General features: G+C 43.5%; 1 protein-coding gene across 2 annotated transcripts in view; it reads left to right on the top strand.

Moving 5' to 3' along the window:
• The window catches only part of LOC147418597 (glycerophosphodiester phosphodiesterase GDPD4-like), an 81,131-nt gene extending 72,701 nt beyond the window's left edge, over positions 1 to 8,430 (top strand). For both annotated transcript variants that reach the window (XM_086506612.1, XM_086506609.1), the window contains 2 exons: positions 7,836 to 7,963; positions 8,046 to 8,430. In XM_086506612.1, the coding sequence (XP_086362738.1) occupies positions 7,836 to 7,963; positions 8,046 to 8,208 (291 nt within the window). In that variant the 3' untranslated portion in view covers positions 8,209 to 8,430. The remainder of the gene's footprint in view (positions 1 to 7,835; positions 7,964 to 8,045) is intronic.
• Positions 8,431 to 20,644: the final 12,214 nt, after the last annotated feature.

Raw genomic sequence — 20,644 nt, 5'->3', positions numbered from 1 at the left:
CTCCTTATCATATGCAGATCCTTCTGAAGGCCCGCATGTCTAATTCCCTGGATAAAGATCAACATCAGTCGTGCTTGTGTAGGTAACTCCGCTCTCGAACAGAGCCTAACATATCTCTTGAGTCGTAATGATGCTTTGCGTACTGATTCATTCTCTTTTTGTTTGAATCTATGGATTTGCGAGACCGTGTTGTGAGTAATGCCTTTTGGCGAGAATTCTTCAATAAACTCCTCAAACAGCTCATCTAGGGTCTCAAAATCCCATTTTTCCAGCGAGTCGAACCATGTAGCTGCATCATCTTCTAGAGTCAATCCAAATCCCGCAAACTGTGTCGCAAAATCTGAAACTTCCTCTGCTCTAATCACTCTTCTAAAAGCCGCTACGTGATCTCTCGGATCTTTATCTCCGGAGTATTTTCTGTTTACCCATTTCTGGACTTGGGATGGTCTAACTCGTGGATTGTCTACAAGTCTAACCAGAGACTCTCCCAATCCTTCTCTCGTTATCGCTCTTGAAGGGAATCCTGGTGGCTCTCTTCTTGGAATTCCTATAGGAATTCTCGTGTTTGGTGGAGGCATTTGTGGTCCTTCATTGACCAAATATCCACCTCTTTCTAGAACAGTGTGTGGATTTGTTCTTTCTACAACTCTGTATTCTCGTCCATACTTGTCGACAACTATAGATCTCCATTGACAGTCAACTCCGTATGTGTAGACATATAAGAGCTTGTAATCCGTTATCTCTTCTAAGTATGGATCTGAGCACCTATAAAGATTGACCTCATTGTCGTCAATGCATCTATATAGTCCTTCACTCTCATGACCAATCATCCAAACTCTCTCAACAAGATGGGTCTTTATCAATTGCAAGTTTGGAAGATCCATTGTGGGAGGATATTCCTCTATCGTCGGGCTCTCCAAGCTTGTGTAAGCTGCATTTGAATCTAGGGTAGACATGATTTCTAGGCTTAAGAGCTTTTTCTTGGTTCAAGTAGACTTAGTCCACTGTGTTCAAGTGCTTTGGTTAGGAAAAAGTCGAAACTATGTCCAAAACTGCAACCGTTTCGTCACAATTCTCGCAAATTGTCGCTTTCAGACACCCCTGACTTCCGGATGAATTTTGAGGCCTTAAACGATGTTTTTTTTCAAAGTTGAACTAAATGATTGCCGTTGGCATACATTTAGTTCAAGTTTTGCTCTAAGATCTGTAGAGCTGCTCTCAGGCTACGTTTTGATATAAAAACTTTTCCAATCCGATACCGTTTGTGAAAGTTATGGCCTAAACAGTGAAATGCAGTTTAGAGTGGTCAAAATGAGTCCAAATTCAATTTTAAAAGAAGATTTGGGATCTCTGTGACATTGTGAACACTTCTGTATGGTCAAAAGTACAGTTGGACCCTAAAATTGGCTTAGAGACATCCTACGCGTAGTATGTCTTTTTGCTCAGAATGACTTGAAATTTTCACCCCAGCTTCTCCTTGATGTGCTGATCACAATGGTATGCTCAGAATTAAGTTTGGAGTGCAGAATCACACATATGACATCCTACGCGTAGGATGTCTTTTTGGCTTGTTTGACCCCAGACTTGTCCCACAGCTTCCCCTTGATGTCAGTAACCCAGTGGTATGCTTAGATTTTGATTTGGATTTCAAAAGTCCCAAATTTTAGCTGTTCTTGCCTTTTTTCAGTCAGAAGTGCTAAAGTCCACTCAATCTTCCCTTTACTGACCCAAATGAGATGAAATTTGTCACATGCACTCAAAACATCATGTATAACATGCACATGAAGTCACCCTATGGTTTGGTCTCAAAATTATGCCTTGGGCACAATTTGGGTAGGATGTCTGGCAATTCTCGTCTTTTGGCTTTGATCTGTCAAAATTTGGTCAAATTTCCACTTTCCAGGTGAAAATAGGGTAAAACCTATCTTCTAAACACACTGGTAACCTCAAATTTTCAAAATTTCCACTAGATCACCCTGTAGACATCCTACGCGTAGGATGTCTACTGCTGATTTTTTGAGACTGAAGTGTCCCTGATGCTTCCTTATGCTCTCAACAAGTGCAAGTATGCTTCACAATTGCAAAAACATGCAAAAATCACTCAATTTAAGCCTTTTCTGAAATTTTGCGTTTTTCTGACTCCACCTTTTGGCTTTTGGTCAACAAAAATAGGGAAAAACACCCAAGTCAATATGTAACTAGGGTAAAACCTACCCTCTGAACCCACTGGTAACCTCAGTTTTCCCAAATTCCTTACCAAAAGTGCCTTAGAGACATCCTACGCGTAGGATGTCTATTGATGAAATTTTTGGCAGAATTCATCCACAGGCCTCCCCAGGTCTTGAGCACTACTTTTCAAGCATTCCTACCAGTTTTTATGCAAAATTGTGCTCAGAATCTTAAGTTTCTTGTTTTCGCGTTTTTGACACTTCGTCTTTGGTCTTTTGGGTGTCAAGAGTTGTTCAAAACTCTAGTTTCAATGTATACTTAGGGTAAACCCCCCCTTCTGAACACACTGGTGCAGTCAGACTTTTCAAATTTGGTCTCTAGAACCCCTTTGAGACATCCTACGCGTAGGATGTCTATGTTTACAGAATTGCAGGTTTTCTTCACAGAACCCTTGCAAATGCTCTTTTATATGCACAACATCAGTCAGTCATGCAAAAATGTCCACAAAAGCTTGTTTAATGCATTTTTACCCTCAAAAGCTCTAGATCAGAATCGGATCACTTACGTAAAGCTACTCCTACAAATCATATGGGGTTTTGCATCTATGAGTAGAAAAACGCTTCACTGTCACACACGGACTAGTAAACGCTTTTATCACCTCACAAATCACTCGACCACCAACAACTACTTTAATCCACAGATCCTAACTAAACCTATCTAGTCGCAGATCCTCGGCAAAACACACGCTTCCTGGCTATCCACTTGATCACGGAATATCCTCTTCCGGATCCACTTAAGAAAAATGCTTTCTTTAGCCGAAACTAAATCAAGCAACCATCACACGAGTGTTAGTAGGAAACCTACTTAGGTCCTTGTGTCCCCGGCAGCGGCGCCAATGTTGGACGGGAAGCGACTCACACACCCATGAAGTGCATGCAAACACTACCTAGATCAACATAATGTCAATCGAGGACACAGATGACACGATAGGCACACGGAGGAAATCTCTTAAGCTTGTCAGGCTTAGACCATCCTACACATACAACACTCAGGAAGGCCAACTAAACCACAATCAAGAACCTCACTGCTCTCAACTACACCACCTAGCCACATACACACATGCGGAAGGTAACTCGCCTAATCATGCCAGATTCGTACGAAACTTAAGGAACACCATCCCCTCACTAGGATACACCTGTCCCTAAGCTTCTACACTCAAAACCCTCACTCAAAACCCATCTGCGGAAAACGCGTAGGATGACAGAGCCGAATTTTGAAAGTGCCCGAAACTGAAATTTATGACTACCTATGCGTAGCTTATGTCGCCACGATTCTATAGACTACTAGCACGCAGAAAACAGACATCGTTTGATACACTTACGACCACAATTAGCTCGTAGATGCGTCGGCGTGTGCGCTTCGTCTCGCGTGGAATGCTTGGCGTTGTCGCGTAGCTCTCCTCGAGCCTACCGCAATGGTGCAGTCGGATCTCCAATGTGTTGAGCGAGCCGGGCGTAGCGAGAGGATGAAGCTCACGCTCACTCTCTTTCTCTCTCACACACAGTAGACGGCAGCGCTAAAACTTGATTATGATAAAAGTCTTTTTACAAAATGACCTAGGTACCTTATATACTAAGGCTACCTTAGGTTTAACCAAAAATGGGGTTGAAAGGGTCAAATAGTTTTTTATTTACAATCTGGAAGTGCCATTGCACCCCGGCTTCCGAAACTAGAATAACTACTCATTACAAATGACGTTTATATCCATAATCCGCAGCATTTCATAACTCGCAAAAGATAAGACTTTGGTACGAAACTTGAGTTATCTTGTGTTGTTGACCTAGCGGTCAACACTTGTCCAAATGCACATAGGGTTAGATGTGCACGTGACAGTAGAAGTGATGACTGGTGGGGGAGAATGCCCATGGAAGAGTCACCATGCCTTGCCTGAGTCCTGCTCAAAAACAGCTCGTGTAAATCCTGCTCTAATCGAGCTACAAACTCCCTCTTCTTCTGTCGCACCAAGTGCCAAGAAGCAATCCATGACTGCCTGTGAGTGACGATTCCTAGAAGTACCTCCCTCTGAAGTTGGGCTCTTGTCTCTCTGCACTCCTCATCATACCAGCTATTCTGGGGTATGCTCCCAGAATGTCGTTGCTGCCCAAGCTCAGTGTGTGGTTATGCCTCTGCTGTTGTATCTTGCAGTGTTTGTCAATATATAAGTGAGCTCCTCTAGAGATCTCCCTGGATCCTCTGTGCGCAAGCGTTTGTATATACCATCTATGTAGACAGAATCATTATCCGAAGTCAAAGTGTATCGGGTATGCTTAGATGTCTGTGCCAATCGAGCTATGTTGAACTGAATGAGACGGTAAACGTGAGGAGGGCATGCTCTATTGCTACCCCGATAGACCTCGGCCCGATTGTAAAGTCCTGAATAGAGGATATAAAACTGGACCGAGCCAAAACATAAACCACTGTGCTAGCCCCATGTCTATGAGGAAAACAAGTAAACCCACTCGATGCTAGAAAAAGATCTAGAGGCCATTCAAGATGGCCAATCCATGTGCAGTCCCCATTTCTGTCAAATATCCCCCATACCGAGTGTGCTCATCCCGCGAACACCTGGCCAATGATCAATCCATACCATTGGCATCCAACTCTTTCAACATTTCCTTTGAGGTATCGTAGAAAGTTGTTTGAGAGTGGCATGTCCTGGCATTAAAGTCTCCTAGAAGAATGACATCTCCATCCCTAGAAACTCTCATATGTCCTCATCCAATATCATGTAGGGTGACAGCCCCTTGGGCGATGCTAAATGAGATGCACTGGGTGCAAAATAGCATATTGCAATGTAGAATGGCCTCCCCGTCTCCACTCTCACTCTGACCCATATATATCTGGCCTGCCCATATCTCCGAGAATGAGGGGCTAAAGCTCATCCTTGAATAAGATTACCACACCTCCTGACCCACGTCCTCTATGTGTTGATCTCACCTTCTGTCTACAAGTAGTCTCCCAATGGTATCCCATCACTCTAGGTAATGTGCCACCAGGAGTCTAATGCGTCTCCGAGTAAAAAATAATGTCTCTTCCCTTGAAGTTATCCTCAAATGCACCTACATCTAGCTTCATTGATCCATTACGATTCCATCCTGCCATTTTAAGGTTGGTCCCATAGGTCTCGCACCGTCATGTGGTGCGTCTTTTCAAAACCACTACTCTCCCTCCTCTGTAGAAAGCAATTTTCCCTCTCTCCCTTGTTGCCTTGATCTTTGGCATGAGCTCTTGCATGTGTGCTACTTGTGTTAGAGTGAGGTCATCCCAGTTTGCTTGAGTGTTGGTCTCTTCTTCAGGAATTCCTTCCTAGCTTCCAATGTAGGGAAACGTATAATAAGTGCTCTTTCCTTGGAGCTTCCTTTCTCATCACTTCCCTTCTTTTCCCACTCTCCAAGCACCTGTGTGTGTGCGTTCAAAAATGCCCATGCGCTTCAAGAGGTCTTTCACTTCTTTTCTACTTTTCCAGTGTCTTTGAAACTTGTAACACGCACATGAAGGGCTCTAGTCTTCCTCTTTTGCTCCTCCTCAATTATCATATTGATGATAGTGAATGCGGTGTGGCTTCATGCATCTTATCTTTTCCTTGCTTTGTGCCCTTGATCCACGTTTCAGCTTTATCAGCCTTCTCTTGTGTTTTGAATAGATGCTCCGCCCATGAAGAGGCCGTTCGTGCCTTCTGTTCTTCCTCTTCACGTAGAGTTTTCACTTGCTGTCATTGAGGGTTGATTTACTCCCTCCTTTGCAGGGGTATTTTTACAGGCTGCCAGGTCTTAAGTGCTTCGATTGATGCATCCTTTTCATTCATGCGGTCTTCCACATTTGATTTCCAGGATTCAAAAGCAGCGAGTGTATCCTTGTCAGGTGCAGCGGAATGTTTAAGGATTTAGCTCAGATCTAGTACTCCGCACAAGCACAAGGTTACTTTACTTCACTTGAAAAGAGAAATTGAACTGAACACAATGAAGGAGAGAGAGAGAGAGAGAGAGAGAGAGAGAGAGAGAGAGAGAGAGAGAGAGAGAAGAAGAAGAAGAAGAGAATTTTTAACATCATGGGAAACTATCCACACACACACACACACACACACACACACAGAGAGAGAGAGAGAGAGAGAGAGAGAGAGAGAGAGAGAGAGAGAGAGAGAGCTGTCTGGTCCCAACCACCCTCAAGGGCCTCCTTGCTCTATTGCCAGAGCAAGTACTTGCTTTGTTTACTTGCACAAATGCTGGTACAATGGCTAAATGTTGAATACTGAGTATTGCATATTGATGTTAAACTGATGCAAAACGCTAGGAATGTTGAATGGGATCTCTGAACGACGACGAGGCTATGGGCTGATCTGCTAATGCTGACGCGGTGACGGCTGGAACTGAAAAACATTGGGCTGATCTGGGGGTGAATCTGGAACACTGATCTGAAACGGAATGTGAAAATGCTGATCTGAACTGAGGCTGAATCTGATAACACTGATCTGATCTGAATCTGATGTTGAATCTGAAAACGCTGATCGCCCAAAAGTAGTTTATAGTGAAAAGCCTTCAAACTCAAAAGCATTTGGTGCAAAAGCAATGCGGGAATCCGTACAGCCTGCCACGTCATCATGTTAGCGCAATTTCCGGAATTTCCGTACAGCTGCTACGTCATTCTTTGTGTGTAGGTCTTGCTTTATTTTAATCCTTTGTCACTTGGGGCCCCATCGGACGGGGTCCCCATAAGTTGGTAGGACTTCTTCTTCTGTTACTTGTTCTTCTTAGGGTTTAGGCCCCTCGGCCGACATCTGCAAGTTGGCTCCCTTCTGTAGGGCTTTGACACATCAGCAGTTTGTGACATTGCCCTATCCCGTAACTCACCTCTACCATGCTGGATTTCTATTCGCGTAGATCTAGTTCACAGACCTTGGCGCTGCAGGTTCTCACGAGAGAGAGAGAGAGAGAGAGAGAGAGAGAGAGAGAGAGAGAGAGAGAGAGAGAGAGGAGGAGGAGGAGAGAGTTTTAACGTCGTAGGAAACTACCCCAAGAGACCTTAAGATCTAGCCGACGAGGAGAGTTGAACTCAAGACCTGTTATTCAAGAGAGAGAGAGAGAGAGAGAGAGAGAGAGAGAGAGAGAGAGAGAGAGAGAGAGAGAGAGAGAGAGAGAGAGAGAGAAGAAGAAGCAGAAGAAGAAGAAGAAGAGAATATTAACGTCGTAGGAAACTAATCCAAGAGACCTTAAAGATCTATCCGATCACAGAGAGAGAGAGAGAGAGAGAGAGAGAGAGAGAGAGAGAGAGAGAGAGAGAGAGAGAGAGAAGAAGCAGAAGAAGAAGAAGAAGAGAATATTAACGTCGTAGGAAACTAATCCAAGAGACCTTAAAGATCTATCCGATCACAGAGAGAGAGAGAGAGAGAGAGAGAGAGAGAGAGAGAGAGAGAGAGAGAGAGAGAGAGAGAGAGGATGAAATGATATATTAACGTCTTCAAATGGCCAAAATGACCTATGAGACCAATTTGTTACAAACTGGTGAATCTGATACCATGTCTGGATACAAAAAAAGAGATACTAAAATGAATCTAGTAAGTGCTACTAGCAGGAACTATGTGGTCTAGAGAGAGAGTATCATTTTTGCAGGCAGGATACATAGTAATGGAGGATGAAGTGACTGGCAAGATGACTAGTTCAACCAGAATGAATACACCAGAAGTAGTTGGAGCTTACCATGGTGCAATAAGTGCAAAATTTGTCAAAACAATTCACCAGTAAGGGATTCAAGACTCTGAGAAAATGTTTCCAAACTTTGTGTTGCAATCAATCATATCTATCTTCCATGATACTTTTCAGGTTTGGGAAGACGGTGTATGCTTGGACAGTAAATGATAGAGAAAGAATGAGAGAGATGCTTTATGATGGGGTAGATGCAATTGTGACGAGCCAACCGCGTCTGCTACAAGAATTGATGCTTCAAATACAAAATGAGTGTTTTCAGGAGGGTTTCCATTTATAAACTTTTCCCATTAAGTTTCAATATTTGGTCCTATTGGTTTAATTATAAAGAAATTCACATTGTATGACTTCTGTAGCTGTCCTAGATGAATGTTATACATTAACAGCATTTTGCTGTCAGTGAATTGTCCTTAAAATAAAGAGATTCTACCTCAATTGCTGAAACTTTTTAGAATACAATATTTATGAAATTCTCACCATTTATTGGTGTTACTTTTTGAAACTTGCCAATTCTTAGCGGTAACATGCCGCAGCAATCTTCTCAAGTGCATATTGTACATTAAATACAAAATAGTGCTGCAATAAACAAGGCAACCCACATCATGCTTCTAAGCCACAACAAAAGGATCCTCGATGGGGAAAGGTACTAGGTTTACACTTGGTCAATAGGAGTAAAACTTGGCTTGCAATATTTAGTCCACATGCACCAATCATTTTTGTTGACTTATTTTCTAATTGTATGTCATAGTTTAACAATGACAAACCAAGGTTTGGTAACCATCTTGAGTAGTCCTGAGGAAATACTTTATCGGGTTATTATTGCTATGCCACATCAGGGAGTTGTCTTCTCTTATGGATAATCGAAGCAATATGCTTTATAATGATCAATCAGTGCTTGCTCAAAGATGCAATTTATGCAGCCTATGTCCTTAACATCCAAAGCTTCTTGACAACGCTAATAGGAAGTGGTACACGCTTCCTCAATCACCAAACTTGTGTTAAATCATAGGAAAGCATAAAAATCTCATCGACCTAAAGATAGCTTTAGGTCAAACCATGTACATGGAAAGAATTGACCTTTAAATAATAGGAAAGCATGATCAACTCATCGAACCTTCAATCATGGGTATGAAATGACAATTGATGTCACCAAGAAAAGGCAGACATTGTGCAATACAGTCTTTAGTTGATTTAGTTTGTCATTTTGTGTTCATCCTCGAATGGGACTTTGATGCCCCACCTTAGCCCAAATTTCATACATGTATATAAATTCAATGATTGATTATTAAAAAAATTTCATCTATTTACTTTAGATGATGGAAAAAGGCAATTGATGGATGATCTAAAGCTCTAAAGTTTCACCCCTTCACACCCTCAACATGATGAGTGTCTCACAACCTGTGGCCCAAGGCCTGCTTGAATTTGTGTCTTTTATACTTGTCTCTTGTCCCTTTGTCATTTCTTTTAGAAAGAGTAATTTGATTCTTTAAGTGGATGTCTACAAAAAACAATTCTTTGTGCACGAAAAGGTGTAGAGAATTGTTAAATATTTGAATTGATCCCCCCCCCCCCCCCCCCCCCCCCCCCCCCCCCCCCCCCCCGACCCCCATGTGAAAATATGATCTTTGAGGTAACAAAAAGTTGTCTAGAAAGCATGCTGAGAGTGACACATGTTGCTATGATTAAAAATTAATTGGGTACATTGCTTTGTTTTTTTGCTTTAGACCAAAGAAATTATGAGTAATATAAACTTGCTCCTTAAGAATGCACCTTACCCAACAATGCAATCACCCTTAAGGAAACCATGCAATATCTTGGTGAAGTTGTTTGCTACAAACACCCTAATGGGGTATGTATTTGACACTTTCGTCTGCATGAATTTGTGTCTTACATCATTATAATTTTATACTTGTCTCTTGTCCCTTTGTCATTTCTTTTAGAAAGAGTAATTTGATTCTTTAAGTGGATGTCTAGAAAATACAATTCTTTGTGCACGAAAAGGTGTAGAGAATTGTTAAATATTTGAATTGATCTCACCCCCCCCCACCCCACCCCACCCCCGATCCCCATGTGAAAATATGATCTTTGAGGTAACAAAAAGTTGTCTAGAAAGCATGCTGAGAGTGACACATGTTGCTATGATTAAAAATTAATTGGGTACATTGCTTTGTTTTTCTGCTTTAGACCAAAAAAATTATGAGTAATATAAACTTGCTCCTTAAGAATGCACCTTACCCAACAATGCAATCACCCCTAAGGAAACCATGCAATGTCTTGGTGAAGTTGTTTGCTACAAACACCCTAATGGGGCATGTATCCCAAGAAATTTGATTACTACAAGAAACCATTATTGCAAAGCATTCAATTAAGGAATCCACATAAGTTAAAAATTGGAACTATTTGCAAACCCTTATATCCATCAAAACAATATTGGATACAATAACAACATGGGAAGTGCATAGTTATCTTATACATGTCTAGTCAACATTCATACATCTCTCTACATACGAAGACGTGATCATGAATGTGGAGGGAAGCATTTATGTTCCTATTTTGTGTGAGCAATATGCCCAGATTTCACAGGACACCACCAGAGGGCCTTGGAAAAACGAGATAAAGTTTAGAAAAAAACTATGTTATGGGCTCTAGATTGTGTGTCAATTTATATTTATAATTGCTTCTCTATGTAGATCATTATAAATAGAATACTAAGAGACTTTACATACGACCTACATGCGCTCAATGGTGCAAAGTTAAAACCTTAGTGGTTGTCTAAAGACACCTCGAGAAGGCGCAAGAAGATCCAAGGGCCAATTCGAATAGGTGGCACAAAAGCGATTTCTTTCATTTTTGAAAATTGATGATCAATGCCAGCTTGTCACATCATGTTGCAAGTGGCAAATAAGCCTTCAATATGCTAAATAATGGACAATCAACAATCTTATTTTCACGGTCAATTTGAAATAATATGTGCTTTGGATTTGAGACGTTTTATAATGATTCTAAGATAGTAAAGAAGTTTTCTCAAAGGTTAGTCACATGACCTTAATCTCTGCAGATTTTGATAGTCAAGGTAAAATTGCATTTGTATTAAAATGATTTTCTTCTAGGTTAATGAAGAATATTAATCTAGACTTTTTCATATAAGGATTAGATTCAGTCATGTTTAGCCCAAGCATACTACGTTAGCACTAACACTAAATGTGATTAAACTAACACTAACACTAACACTAACACTAACACTAACACTAATCTAAGCATGCATGCTACCTTTCTCATTAAACTAATATAGGTAGTGCTTAGTACGAGTCGACCATCCTATGTAACATTGTGCACATTCTAGTTTAGCACCACGGCGACAATCTTGTAGCAAACTAAACTTAAGAGGTCAACAACTCAATTCAATTGTATGATTGGGGTAAGCCAATAGTGCTACATAGAATGTTGAGAGCTTTTTTTTAGTACAAGTTGGAGTGGGTATGAATTGATAGGCACCCATATTGCCCCTCCTATCACCCATATTGCCCCTGAGAACTTCGAGTAGGATGCCATAATAAGGCTCATAATCACACTGGAAAGATATGGCTTGCATGATTGGATAAAGAGTGGAGTACAGAGAATAGGGAGGTTCAACTAGACAGGCGAAGGTGTGACATAGGGGGGAGGAGGAGATTCATCGATTGGAGATGGCGCTTGATAAGATGGGGGCGGAGGAGACTTGTAGACAAGAGAGGGGTCGTCATAGGGAGGAGCCTTGTAGAGAGGAGGTGGCTTGTAGTAGCTGGGAAGAGGGGGTGGAGACGACTTGGAGATGGGTTTGGGCTTTTGGTAAGGGGGCTTGTAGATGGGTTTTGGCTTCTGGTGCATGGGCTTGGGTTGGTGGGTTGGCTTGGGCTTGTTGACGAGCTTGGGTGTGTGACGGGATTTGGGCTTGTGAGCAGGTTCGGGCTTGGGCTTGTCGGCTGGTGAGGGCTTGTCGTAGATGGCTTGGGCGCTGAGCAGCAGCTGCGAGCCCAGGATGGCCAGCAGCAGCAGCACAGGACGGCGAGCTCGCTGCCTCATATTGCTAAAGGGAAGAGGCGGCCCCATGATGTATGCCAAGAGGCTTGCGCTTATATATCTCGCTGCTTGTGGCGGGCTTGCTTGTGGTGGGAGCAAGAGGGGGCACGAGCGTGCACTGCATTGCTATGGGTGCCGTGCTCGCCTCTATCCAATCAAAGAGCAGCTCCATGCCACGTTGCCTTGCCTGTCGACGTTGCCATCGTCAACACTCCGAATCCATCAATCATTGACGGCGTTCCACAGCGCTTCGGAAACTTCCCAATCTCTGTCAATGTTGCAACCATGCACAATTCCACAATTCTTCTCTATGATTAGAGGAAAATTTGAAAAGTTAAGCTAGATTTTACTATTTTTTAAGGCACTTTTTTTCTTGAAAATTTGGGCGGTATTTTTGGTTTGCCTCTTCCTCTCACGAATATTTTGTTTTCTAAAGGGCACAATTGTAAGCTGAGACACATTTTGGATAGAGACTCGCAATGTTCGGGGCTATTCAAAATATGTCTCAGCTTACAATGGTGCCTTTTTGAAAACAAAAAAGAGAGAAAAGGGGCACTCTTAAAACTCTCCCAGTCAAAATTTGAAGGATTTTGCTGGTGTTTACAAAAGCTTGTAAAAGTGTACCGGTTTTCTCCAAGGCAAGCTTGGAATCTAGCACGGATTTTCCAAATTTAGGTAGTTTTACACACACTTAAGGCCAGTTTTTGGCAAACTTTGCAACTCCTCACCTTTGCTTCCTCGATTTGCAAACTCCATAAATAACATTGGATACTAAAAAAAAATTGGATCAACCACTCGCCAATTGGTCATTTCTAGTTCAAAACAGCTCATTCTATTTGTGAATCATAAGGCAGTGAGGATAATTGGGTCCCTTTGGTTGCACAACGTAGCCTTTGTGGATCCGAGTACTAATCCACTAGTTTAAGTTCTCTCTGCCATGAATGAGCCAACATTTAGAAACATCCCCATTGTATATAGAATATGATTATCATATATTTGCAATCGTGGGGAACCATTTTATGATCCATTTTTAAAAAATAAGCCTATTACAGGTAATGAAGGTGTAGGGAATGGTCCCTTAGGACCATTTCCTTGGAATCCCTACAACCAAAGGCGATTGACGGAGCTCGGAGTCCTCTGGGAGCAAGATTGCAAAGAACGGTCTCTTAGGGACCATTCCTGTTCTCGATCATCAACAACGGTCGTGGGGAGGAGGGTCACCTGTTTAGGAGGTCAAACCCAAGCAGGCCATCGGTTTCTTGCGTTGACCTGTCAAAATTCCATGCGTTTGGGATTCTGCATGTTGAGTTGGAGACAAGCCATCCACATGCAGACGGTGTTTGATCCCTGACATTCTGCCTGCTGAGCTGTCCACCATCGGGTGGTTACAAGCCTAGATTTTTCCCGATAAAGACGAGTGGATGCAAGGCTACGATTTGCAGTCCTTCGACCGAAGACCTTGACAGCGCTATAATCTTATATTTACTTGGTGAGCCCAACGTAGTTTTTTGGCTCTTTGAGACCACAAGCGGCCATATGGCATAAAAAGAAAAAAAGAAAAAACGTAATGATTAGCAGCACCAAGAAAAGCAGTGCAATGAACATAGGTTGCATGGAGGACTCAAAGTTGGATGCGACATCCATCATGCATCTTGGCCCGCTTTGGAGCTGGATACTCATCTCCATGTGGGTGGTATTTTTGGTTTTCCTCTTCCTCTCACCGAATATTTTGTTTTTAAAAGGGCACAATTGTAAGCTGAGACACATTTTGGATAGAGCCTTGCCAAAATGTGTCTCAGCTTACAATGGTGCCCTTTTGAAAACAAAAAAGAGAGAAAAGGGGCACTCTTAAAATTCTGCCGGTCAAAATTTGAAGGATTTTGTTGGTGTCTACAAATGCTTATGAAAGTGTATCAGTTTTCTCCAAGGCAAGCTTAAAATCTAGCACGGATTTTCCAAATTTAGTTCGTCTGACACACACTTCAGGCCATTTTTTGGCAAACTTTGCAACTTCTCACCTTTGCTTTCTTGATTTGCAAACTCCATAAATAACATTGGATACTCATAAAAATTTGGGTCAACCACTCTACAATTGGTTAATTCTAGTTCAATACAACTCATTCTGTTTGTGAATCCATAAGGCATTGTGGGTAATTGCATCCCTTTGGTTGCACGACGTCACAATTCAATGGCCTCCCCTGAGGGTGGGTTTGATTTCTCAAGGTGACAACTTTGTAGATCCCAACCAGTTTAAGTTCTCTCTGCCATAAACAAGTCAGCATTTAGAAACATCCCCATTGTAATTAGAATATGATTATCATCTATTTGCAATTGTGGGAAACCATTTTACTATCCTTTTTTAAAAAATAAGCCTATTACAGGTAATGAAGGTGTAGAGAATGGTTCCTTAGGACCATTTCCTTGGAATCCCTGCAACCAAAGGGCGATCGGCGGAGCCGGGAGTCTTGCGAGAGTAGGATTGCAAGGAATGGTCTCTTAGGGATCATTCCCGTTCTCGGTCGTCAACGGTCGTGGGGAGGAGGGTCATCGGTTTAGGAAGTCAAACCTCAAGCAGGCCATCGGTTTCGTGCGCTAACCTGTCAAAATTCCATGCGTTTGGGATTCTGCATGCTGAGTTGGAGATAAGAAATCCGCATGCAGACGTTGCGTGATCCCCGACATTCTGTCTGCTAAGTGGTCCAGCATTGGGTGATTGCAAGCCTAGAATTTGATCGGTAAAGACAAGTGGATGGAGGGCTAAGATCTGCAGCCCTCGGACCCAAGACCTTGATGGAGTTATAATCATATATTTACTTTGTGAGGCAAACGTTGTTTTTTAGAGAATGGTTCAGTTGCAGAACACCTAAATGACTTTAACACAAACATAAGTCAACTTCGATCCGTGAAAATCAATTTTGATGGCGAAGTGCAAGCTCTCCTTATACTATCATCTCTACCGGATAATTGGGACAGCCTTGTGATGGCTGTAAGTAATTCTATTTCTGGCACAAATACTCTTAAGTTTGATGATGTTGTGGGTGTTCTCCTAAGCAAGGAAATACGAAGGAGAAGCACAGGAGAATCATCAAGTGTTGCACTGTCAGTGGAAACAAGAGGAAGGCCTAAGGAGAGGTTCAAAAACCAAAAGGGTCGTGATCGCTCAAGACGGAGCAAGTCATGCACAAAGCCAGTTCTTGAATGTTGGAACTACGGCAAGAAGGGCCACGTCAAGAAGGATTGTTGGTCCAAGAAGAAGAAGGAGACTGAGTCTCAAGACAAGAAGCCAACATCGGAGGCCAATGTGGCAGGTAAAGTAGAGCAAGATGCTCTAATTCTCTCATTAGACAATGTGTCTATGTTAACCCTCACGGCATACGGACACCCTATCGCCTACGACGGACGTGTATTATGTATTTGGTAGAGTCAGGTACCGGGCTTGTCGGACCAATAGGGAAAGGTAGAGTGATCGCCGATGAGAGGCGCACTTTAACTTGGACATTCAAGGGGTTAGTTGGCTAAGCATGGGCGCCCAAGTGTGAATGGGGTGAGCTCCTATAAAAGCCAACTAAACCTAATTTTTACTCAGTCTCTCATTTGTGCAATTGAAGAGTGCTCTTGCTCCATCTCCATCTTCTTCTTCTTCACCTCCTTGTGTGTGTGTGTGAGAGAGAGAGAGAGAGAGGGAGAGTGTGTGTGCGATCGAGCATTACGAAGGCACGACGGCGGCGAAGCGGTTGAGCGCGGCATGACTGCAGCTTCTTCTTCATCGCGGCGAGGAATCCACCACGAAGGCGAGCGTAGAGCGGTGAGTGACACACCCTTTGTTTTCTTGAGCTTGCTAGTTTAGGCTTGTTGTGTGCTTGGAGCCGTTTGTGGCTCGCACACGGTGTATTGGCAAGTCCCTTGCTTCGACAGTGCGGCAAGGAGCGCACATTTTTGGCGCCGCTGCCGGGGATATGCCCTACACTAAGCTCGGTTAGCACTTTACGCTTCCTTGTGGTGCAATTTCTATCATAGGAAAGGCAGGGAAGGAAATTAAAAACGCGAGCGGTGAAATTTTTCGAAAATAAAAAACGTGACTCTTAAAACGGACGGGTTGGTTTGTATAAAAGGTAGATCGGGATCGTTTTCCCAAGCCCAAGCCCAAGCCCAGGCTCAGGCTCAGGCCTCAGTCCTCAGTCTTATGATATATACTAGACTCACTCTTATATATATACCCTACTCCCTCAAGAGGGAATGAGAGGATGTGGGACAAGTCCTCCACTCTCCTCCTTTCTCTTCCCACTTGCACCCTTAGACTTTCTAGTTTGGGCCTAGTTCCCTACTGGAAATTGACAGTTTTAGGGATTCCGAGGGCATAGAGTGACCAAACGGAGGGCTGTAAAGCACGGCACGACCCTCTGACCGATACGCTCGTTTCGAGCTATCACACGGCCCATTCCACGACACGCTCTAAAAAATCTAGCAAAAAAACAAAAAACACGCTAAAAACTAGTCACAAGGCCTCCTAGAGCAGCTTTTTGACACCTTAGGGTATCAGAAGCACATGCACTTACGCTCTGGGCGGGTGCTAGAACACGAGCATATTGAGGGTGCCTCTGTTCATACGGACACCCATTACCCATCCACGATAAGCTCTAGACCCTCAGCGGGGACACAAGGTAGCAGCACCCAAGACCCTAAAATAGCCGCTAGTGATTCCTCCTCCGACTCAGAAATCATGGAAGCATACCCTACCCAAAACACTGAGAGAGAAGGCCATGCACATCCCGAAGCTCCACAGCCTAGTACTAGTATGTTTAGCCGTTTCATGGAAACATTAGGTAGAGCTACTCGCTCGGAACCTGATGCAAATGAAGCACACGAAGGGGGTGGGGAAGTGGACTCTCCTTTCACATCGCACGTGGACCCCACACCCCCAAAGAGTGTCCATGTGGATATCCTACCAACTTCTTACCAAGAAGGCCCTGTTGAGCTGCCTCCTTCAGAAGTTCCCTCTAGAGTACCGTTGGTGACAAGTAAAACCACGGGGAGCAATATTGCTTCTACCTCACAAGAAACCGTTAACACGTCGACTCTAGAAGGATGGTTCATTAATGATCATTGGACATACGACCTCCACACTGAGGTGTTGACGGATCTACACTCTGGCCAAGCCTACCATGTAGGATGGATAGAGATTGTACAATCCACCTCTAGTGCCACGAGCATCGAAGATCAACAGAAAATGATCTGTAATGTTATCCATGGCATTATTCAATCAGAAAGGCAAAACCGAGGGGTAAATATACTCTCAACTGGCCCCATGAGATTTTTGGATACGAGCAAGGCTCAATAGCCTACTCTATCACAAATGGAGACTCCTCTAATGAGCCCCATGGACCCATCTTACGTCATTTCACCTGGGGTCTCTATGCAATCTGAGCCTCCGAGCGAAAACTTTAGCTTCCCTAACTTGGCTCAACCCTCTATCAAGGAAAACACAGTGCTCACTCCAGGGATAAGCCTAACAGAGAATGTACCGATGACATCTACGGTTAGCGCAGTGCCACTACCTAGTGTTGTAGTACCTAATATGGGGCCTCGACCGTATGTGCCTCTAGCCCCTTATGCACACATGGCCCTCACACCTCCAATTGTACCACTTGCTTATGCTCCTCGAGTGCCGCTCCCTAGCTCTTATCCGAGTGGACCTATGCCCGGTTATGTTCCATATCCTGCATCATCTACACATATGCCAAGACCGGTACCCGTTCCTCTCCCACATATGATTCCAAGAGTACCTCCACCAGCCCTACCTCCTCACATAGGTGACTTGGCAGTGTTTGCTCAAACCATAGGTCGATCTATCGCGGAAAATATGCGTCATGCATCTGATAGAGAGCCTAGAAGTAAGGCAGTACAAATTGCCAAACTCACGCAAAAATTCAATGGGGACGAAGATGCTAGGAAACACATTGAAGTGTTTGAACAAGTATGTGATTCCTTAGGGGAACGCAACGAACTACATAAGTGCAATGCCTTAAGCTTGACATTAAGTGGGAAGGCTGGAGATTGGTATAGGACCCTAAGGGTGGACGAGAAAACAATCTACCCTACCCTTCGAAGGTTGTTTCTAAAGGAGTACATACGAGAAGGTGTGCTTTGGGGTGTAGCATCTCAGCTACAGAAGGCCGAACGTAAGGAAGGAGAGTCAGTAAGGGACTTCATTAGTCGTCTAAAGCACTTAAACTCTCGTTGCCCTGTAAATGAGCGCTTCAACAATAACCAACTGCTTGATCGATTCATTCGAGGGTTGAGGAATGAAGGAATCTATAATGGACTAGTGATTAGAGGTATCACAACCTGGGAAGATGTCACTGCCAATGCAATCCAATTAGAGGACAACTTGATGATAGCAGGCATGAGGGTGTCTACTGACACGAGATCCACTAGCTCACAAGCCATTGAGTATGAACCCATGACTGCAAAGCCCATTGCCAATGAGCCAAAGGTATTTGAGACATTCTTGACAAACCTCACCAAGGCAATCCAAGAGTCTCTTAAGGATAATCGACCCCCTCAAAATAGTCACATGTATCCAAGAAGGGAGCAACAATGGTGTTCCATTTGCTTAGGTCCACATAGCACTAGTGAGTGCCCTACGTTTAGAGTAAAATTTAATGGAACTTGCAACGCATGTGGTAGGTATGGTCACCAAGCTAAGGATTGTTTAATGATCAGACGTATGATGGCAAATAGACCACCTGTAGCCTGGACGGATGCGCCTCGAGCTCCTGTATTGATGCCTACTCCACCTGTTGAGCAACTACCGCAACACATGGTCCCTAGATCTCAAAATGTTGTACAAGCTACACCATTACCACCTCCTGTGCTAGGACCGCAGCCCCCGCATCCAAGGGTCGCCCCTATGAACCAAGTGGGTTGCGAGCCATCAAATGCTTATGCAGATGGCTGTGAGGAGGAAATAGACACTAGTATTGCCTACGGACTTGATACATTGGAAGAATGTCCTATATACTACATGGAAGATTGTTGGGGACAAGTCAAGCCGGTTTATCAAGCTGCTGCTCTCGCATCCAGAGGTCAAAATATCAACACCCAGGCTAGGAGGCCACCTCTTCAATGCTACGAGTGTGGTGGACCACATCGAGCAGCGGAGTGCCCTATTAGGCTGCAAAAGAATGCTGCACAGATACAAATGAATCAAGGGAGCACGTCTGCAATGCCAATACTCACATGTAATCGTTGTGGCATAGATCACTTGATTGCCCAATGCCCCTATAACCCAAATGCGCCTAAAATCACACCCCTGAATTTGGTCGAAATTGCTAGTGTGACGTCGCCAATACCACCCGTCGCACCCGCTTATGCGATTACACGGTCCATGCTTCAAGGGCCAGGACATATCCTCGAAGAGAGAGATACCGCGTCAGTTATCCAAGCAAAGAAAAAGAAGACACGAAGGAAGAAGTCGCAGAATACGGAAAATTCAAAGCCAAGTTCCAAAACAAACATAGGAACAGGAGATGACCCCGTGTATATGAATGACCTCGAGGATGATTCAGATTCAGTCGAGACAATGGAGACTAGAACCAATACCACAAAGAGAAAGACCGACAAAGAAAACCGTAACATGGAACCAAATGAAAAACGAATAAGAGAAAACCATAAAGAGCCTCTGAAAACACCACAAGTGTTTTCAAATCCAATCCAAGACCCCCAAGATAAACCGCAGGGGCAAAAAGGGAAGAATCGTAAAAAGAATATTGGGACGTACCCAAACCCTGTAGACGAGATTAAGCAGGTGAAACATCTAAGAGGTTTAGTGGAGGAGACTCAAAGGAAACTAGAACCAGAACCCATGCAGGTCAAAATTCATGACACAGTGTTTCCCACGCAAGTTTATCCACCCCACATGAACCATAGACCGTTAGCCATATCTAGTATCATCCAAGAAGGGAGTGAGGACGGGACATCAGAAAGTGAGCATACACCCTTCTTGTTGGAAAGGATGTTTAACGAAGGAATACCTGATCCCATTGAGGAATATGAGATTCCATCCTCACCAGTTCCTAGTCAAGGACCTACACCCTGCAAAACGCCAATGAATGTTGCCAAACTAGTGGACTTCATGTCTTCTGAGGTCCGAACCACGATCATAGCAAAGCTGTATGGAGATCCTGAGTTATTCCTTGCACTTCGAGCATTCCTTAACGGAGAGCTACGAACGGGATTACCGCAGTTTGCGCAACCAAATAGGCCTGACTCGATTATGATTGATGAGGAAAATCATGTGCAATCACTTGACTTAGATGGACACGAGTCTGTGATCGAGGTACCCATTAACGAATTAGGGCAGTATTTTGAAGGCGACGAGTCTAATGGGACCCTACCCATCACTACCAAGGGATTAACTATAAAGGGAATTCTTGATGGTGGTGCGGGAGTTAGCATCGTTACAAAAGATTGTTGGGAATCCATGGGAAAACCCCGTCTCAGTGTTACTAACATTGTGGTAAAGATGGCAAATGGTACCATAGCCAAACCTATGGGGATGCTCAAGGATCTTAAGATCAAAGTTCTAGGACACAAGGTACGACATACGTTCATTGTAATGGATTTCTCTAAACACCTTATGTCATATGAAATGATTT

This window comes from Adiantum capillus-veneris, chromosome 30 (assembly GCF_014529385.1).
Source record: "Adiantum capillus-veneris isolate H3 chromosome 30, ASM1452938v2, whole genome shotgun sequence".
In the NCBI taxonomy this organism is placed as follows: domain Eukaryota; kingdom Viridiplantae; phylum Streptophyta; class Polypodiopsida; order Polypodiales; family Pteridaceae; genus Adiantum; species Adiantum capillus-veneris.
Note: the sequence above shows the minus strand (reverse complement) of the source record. Positions and strands in the feature narration are given on the sequence as shown.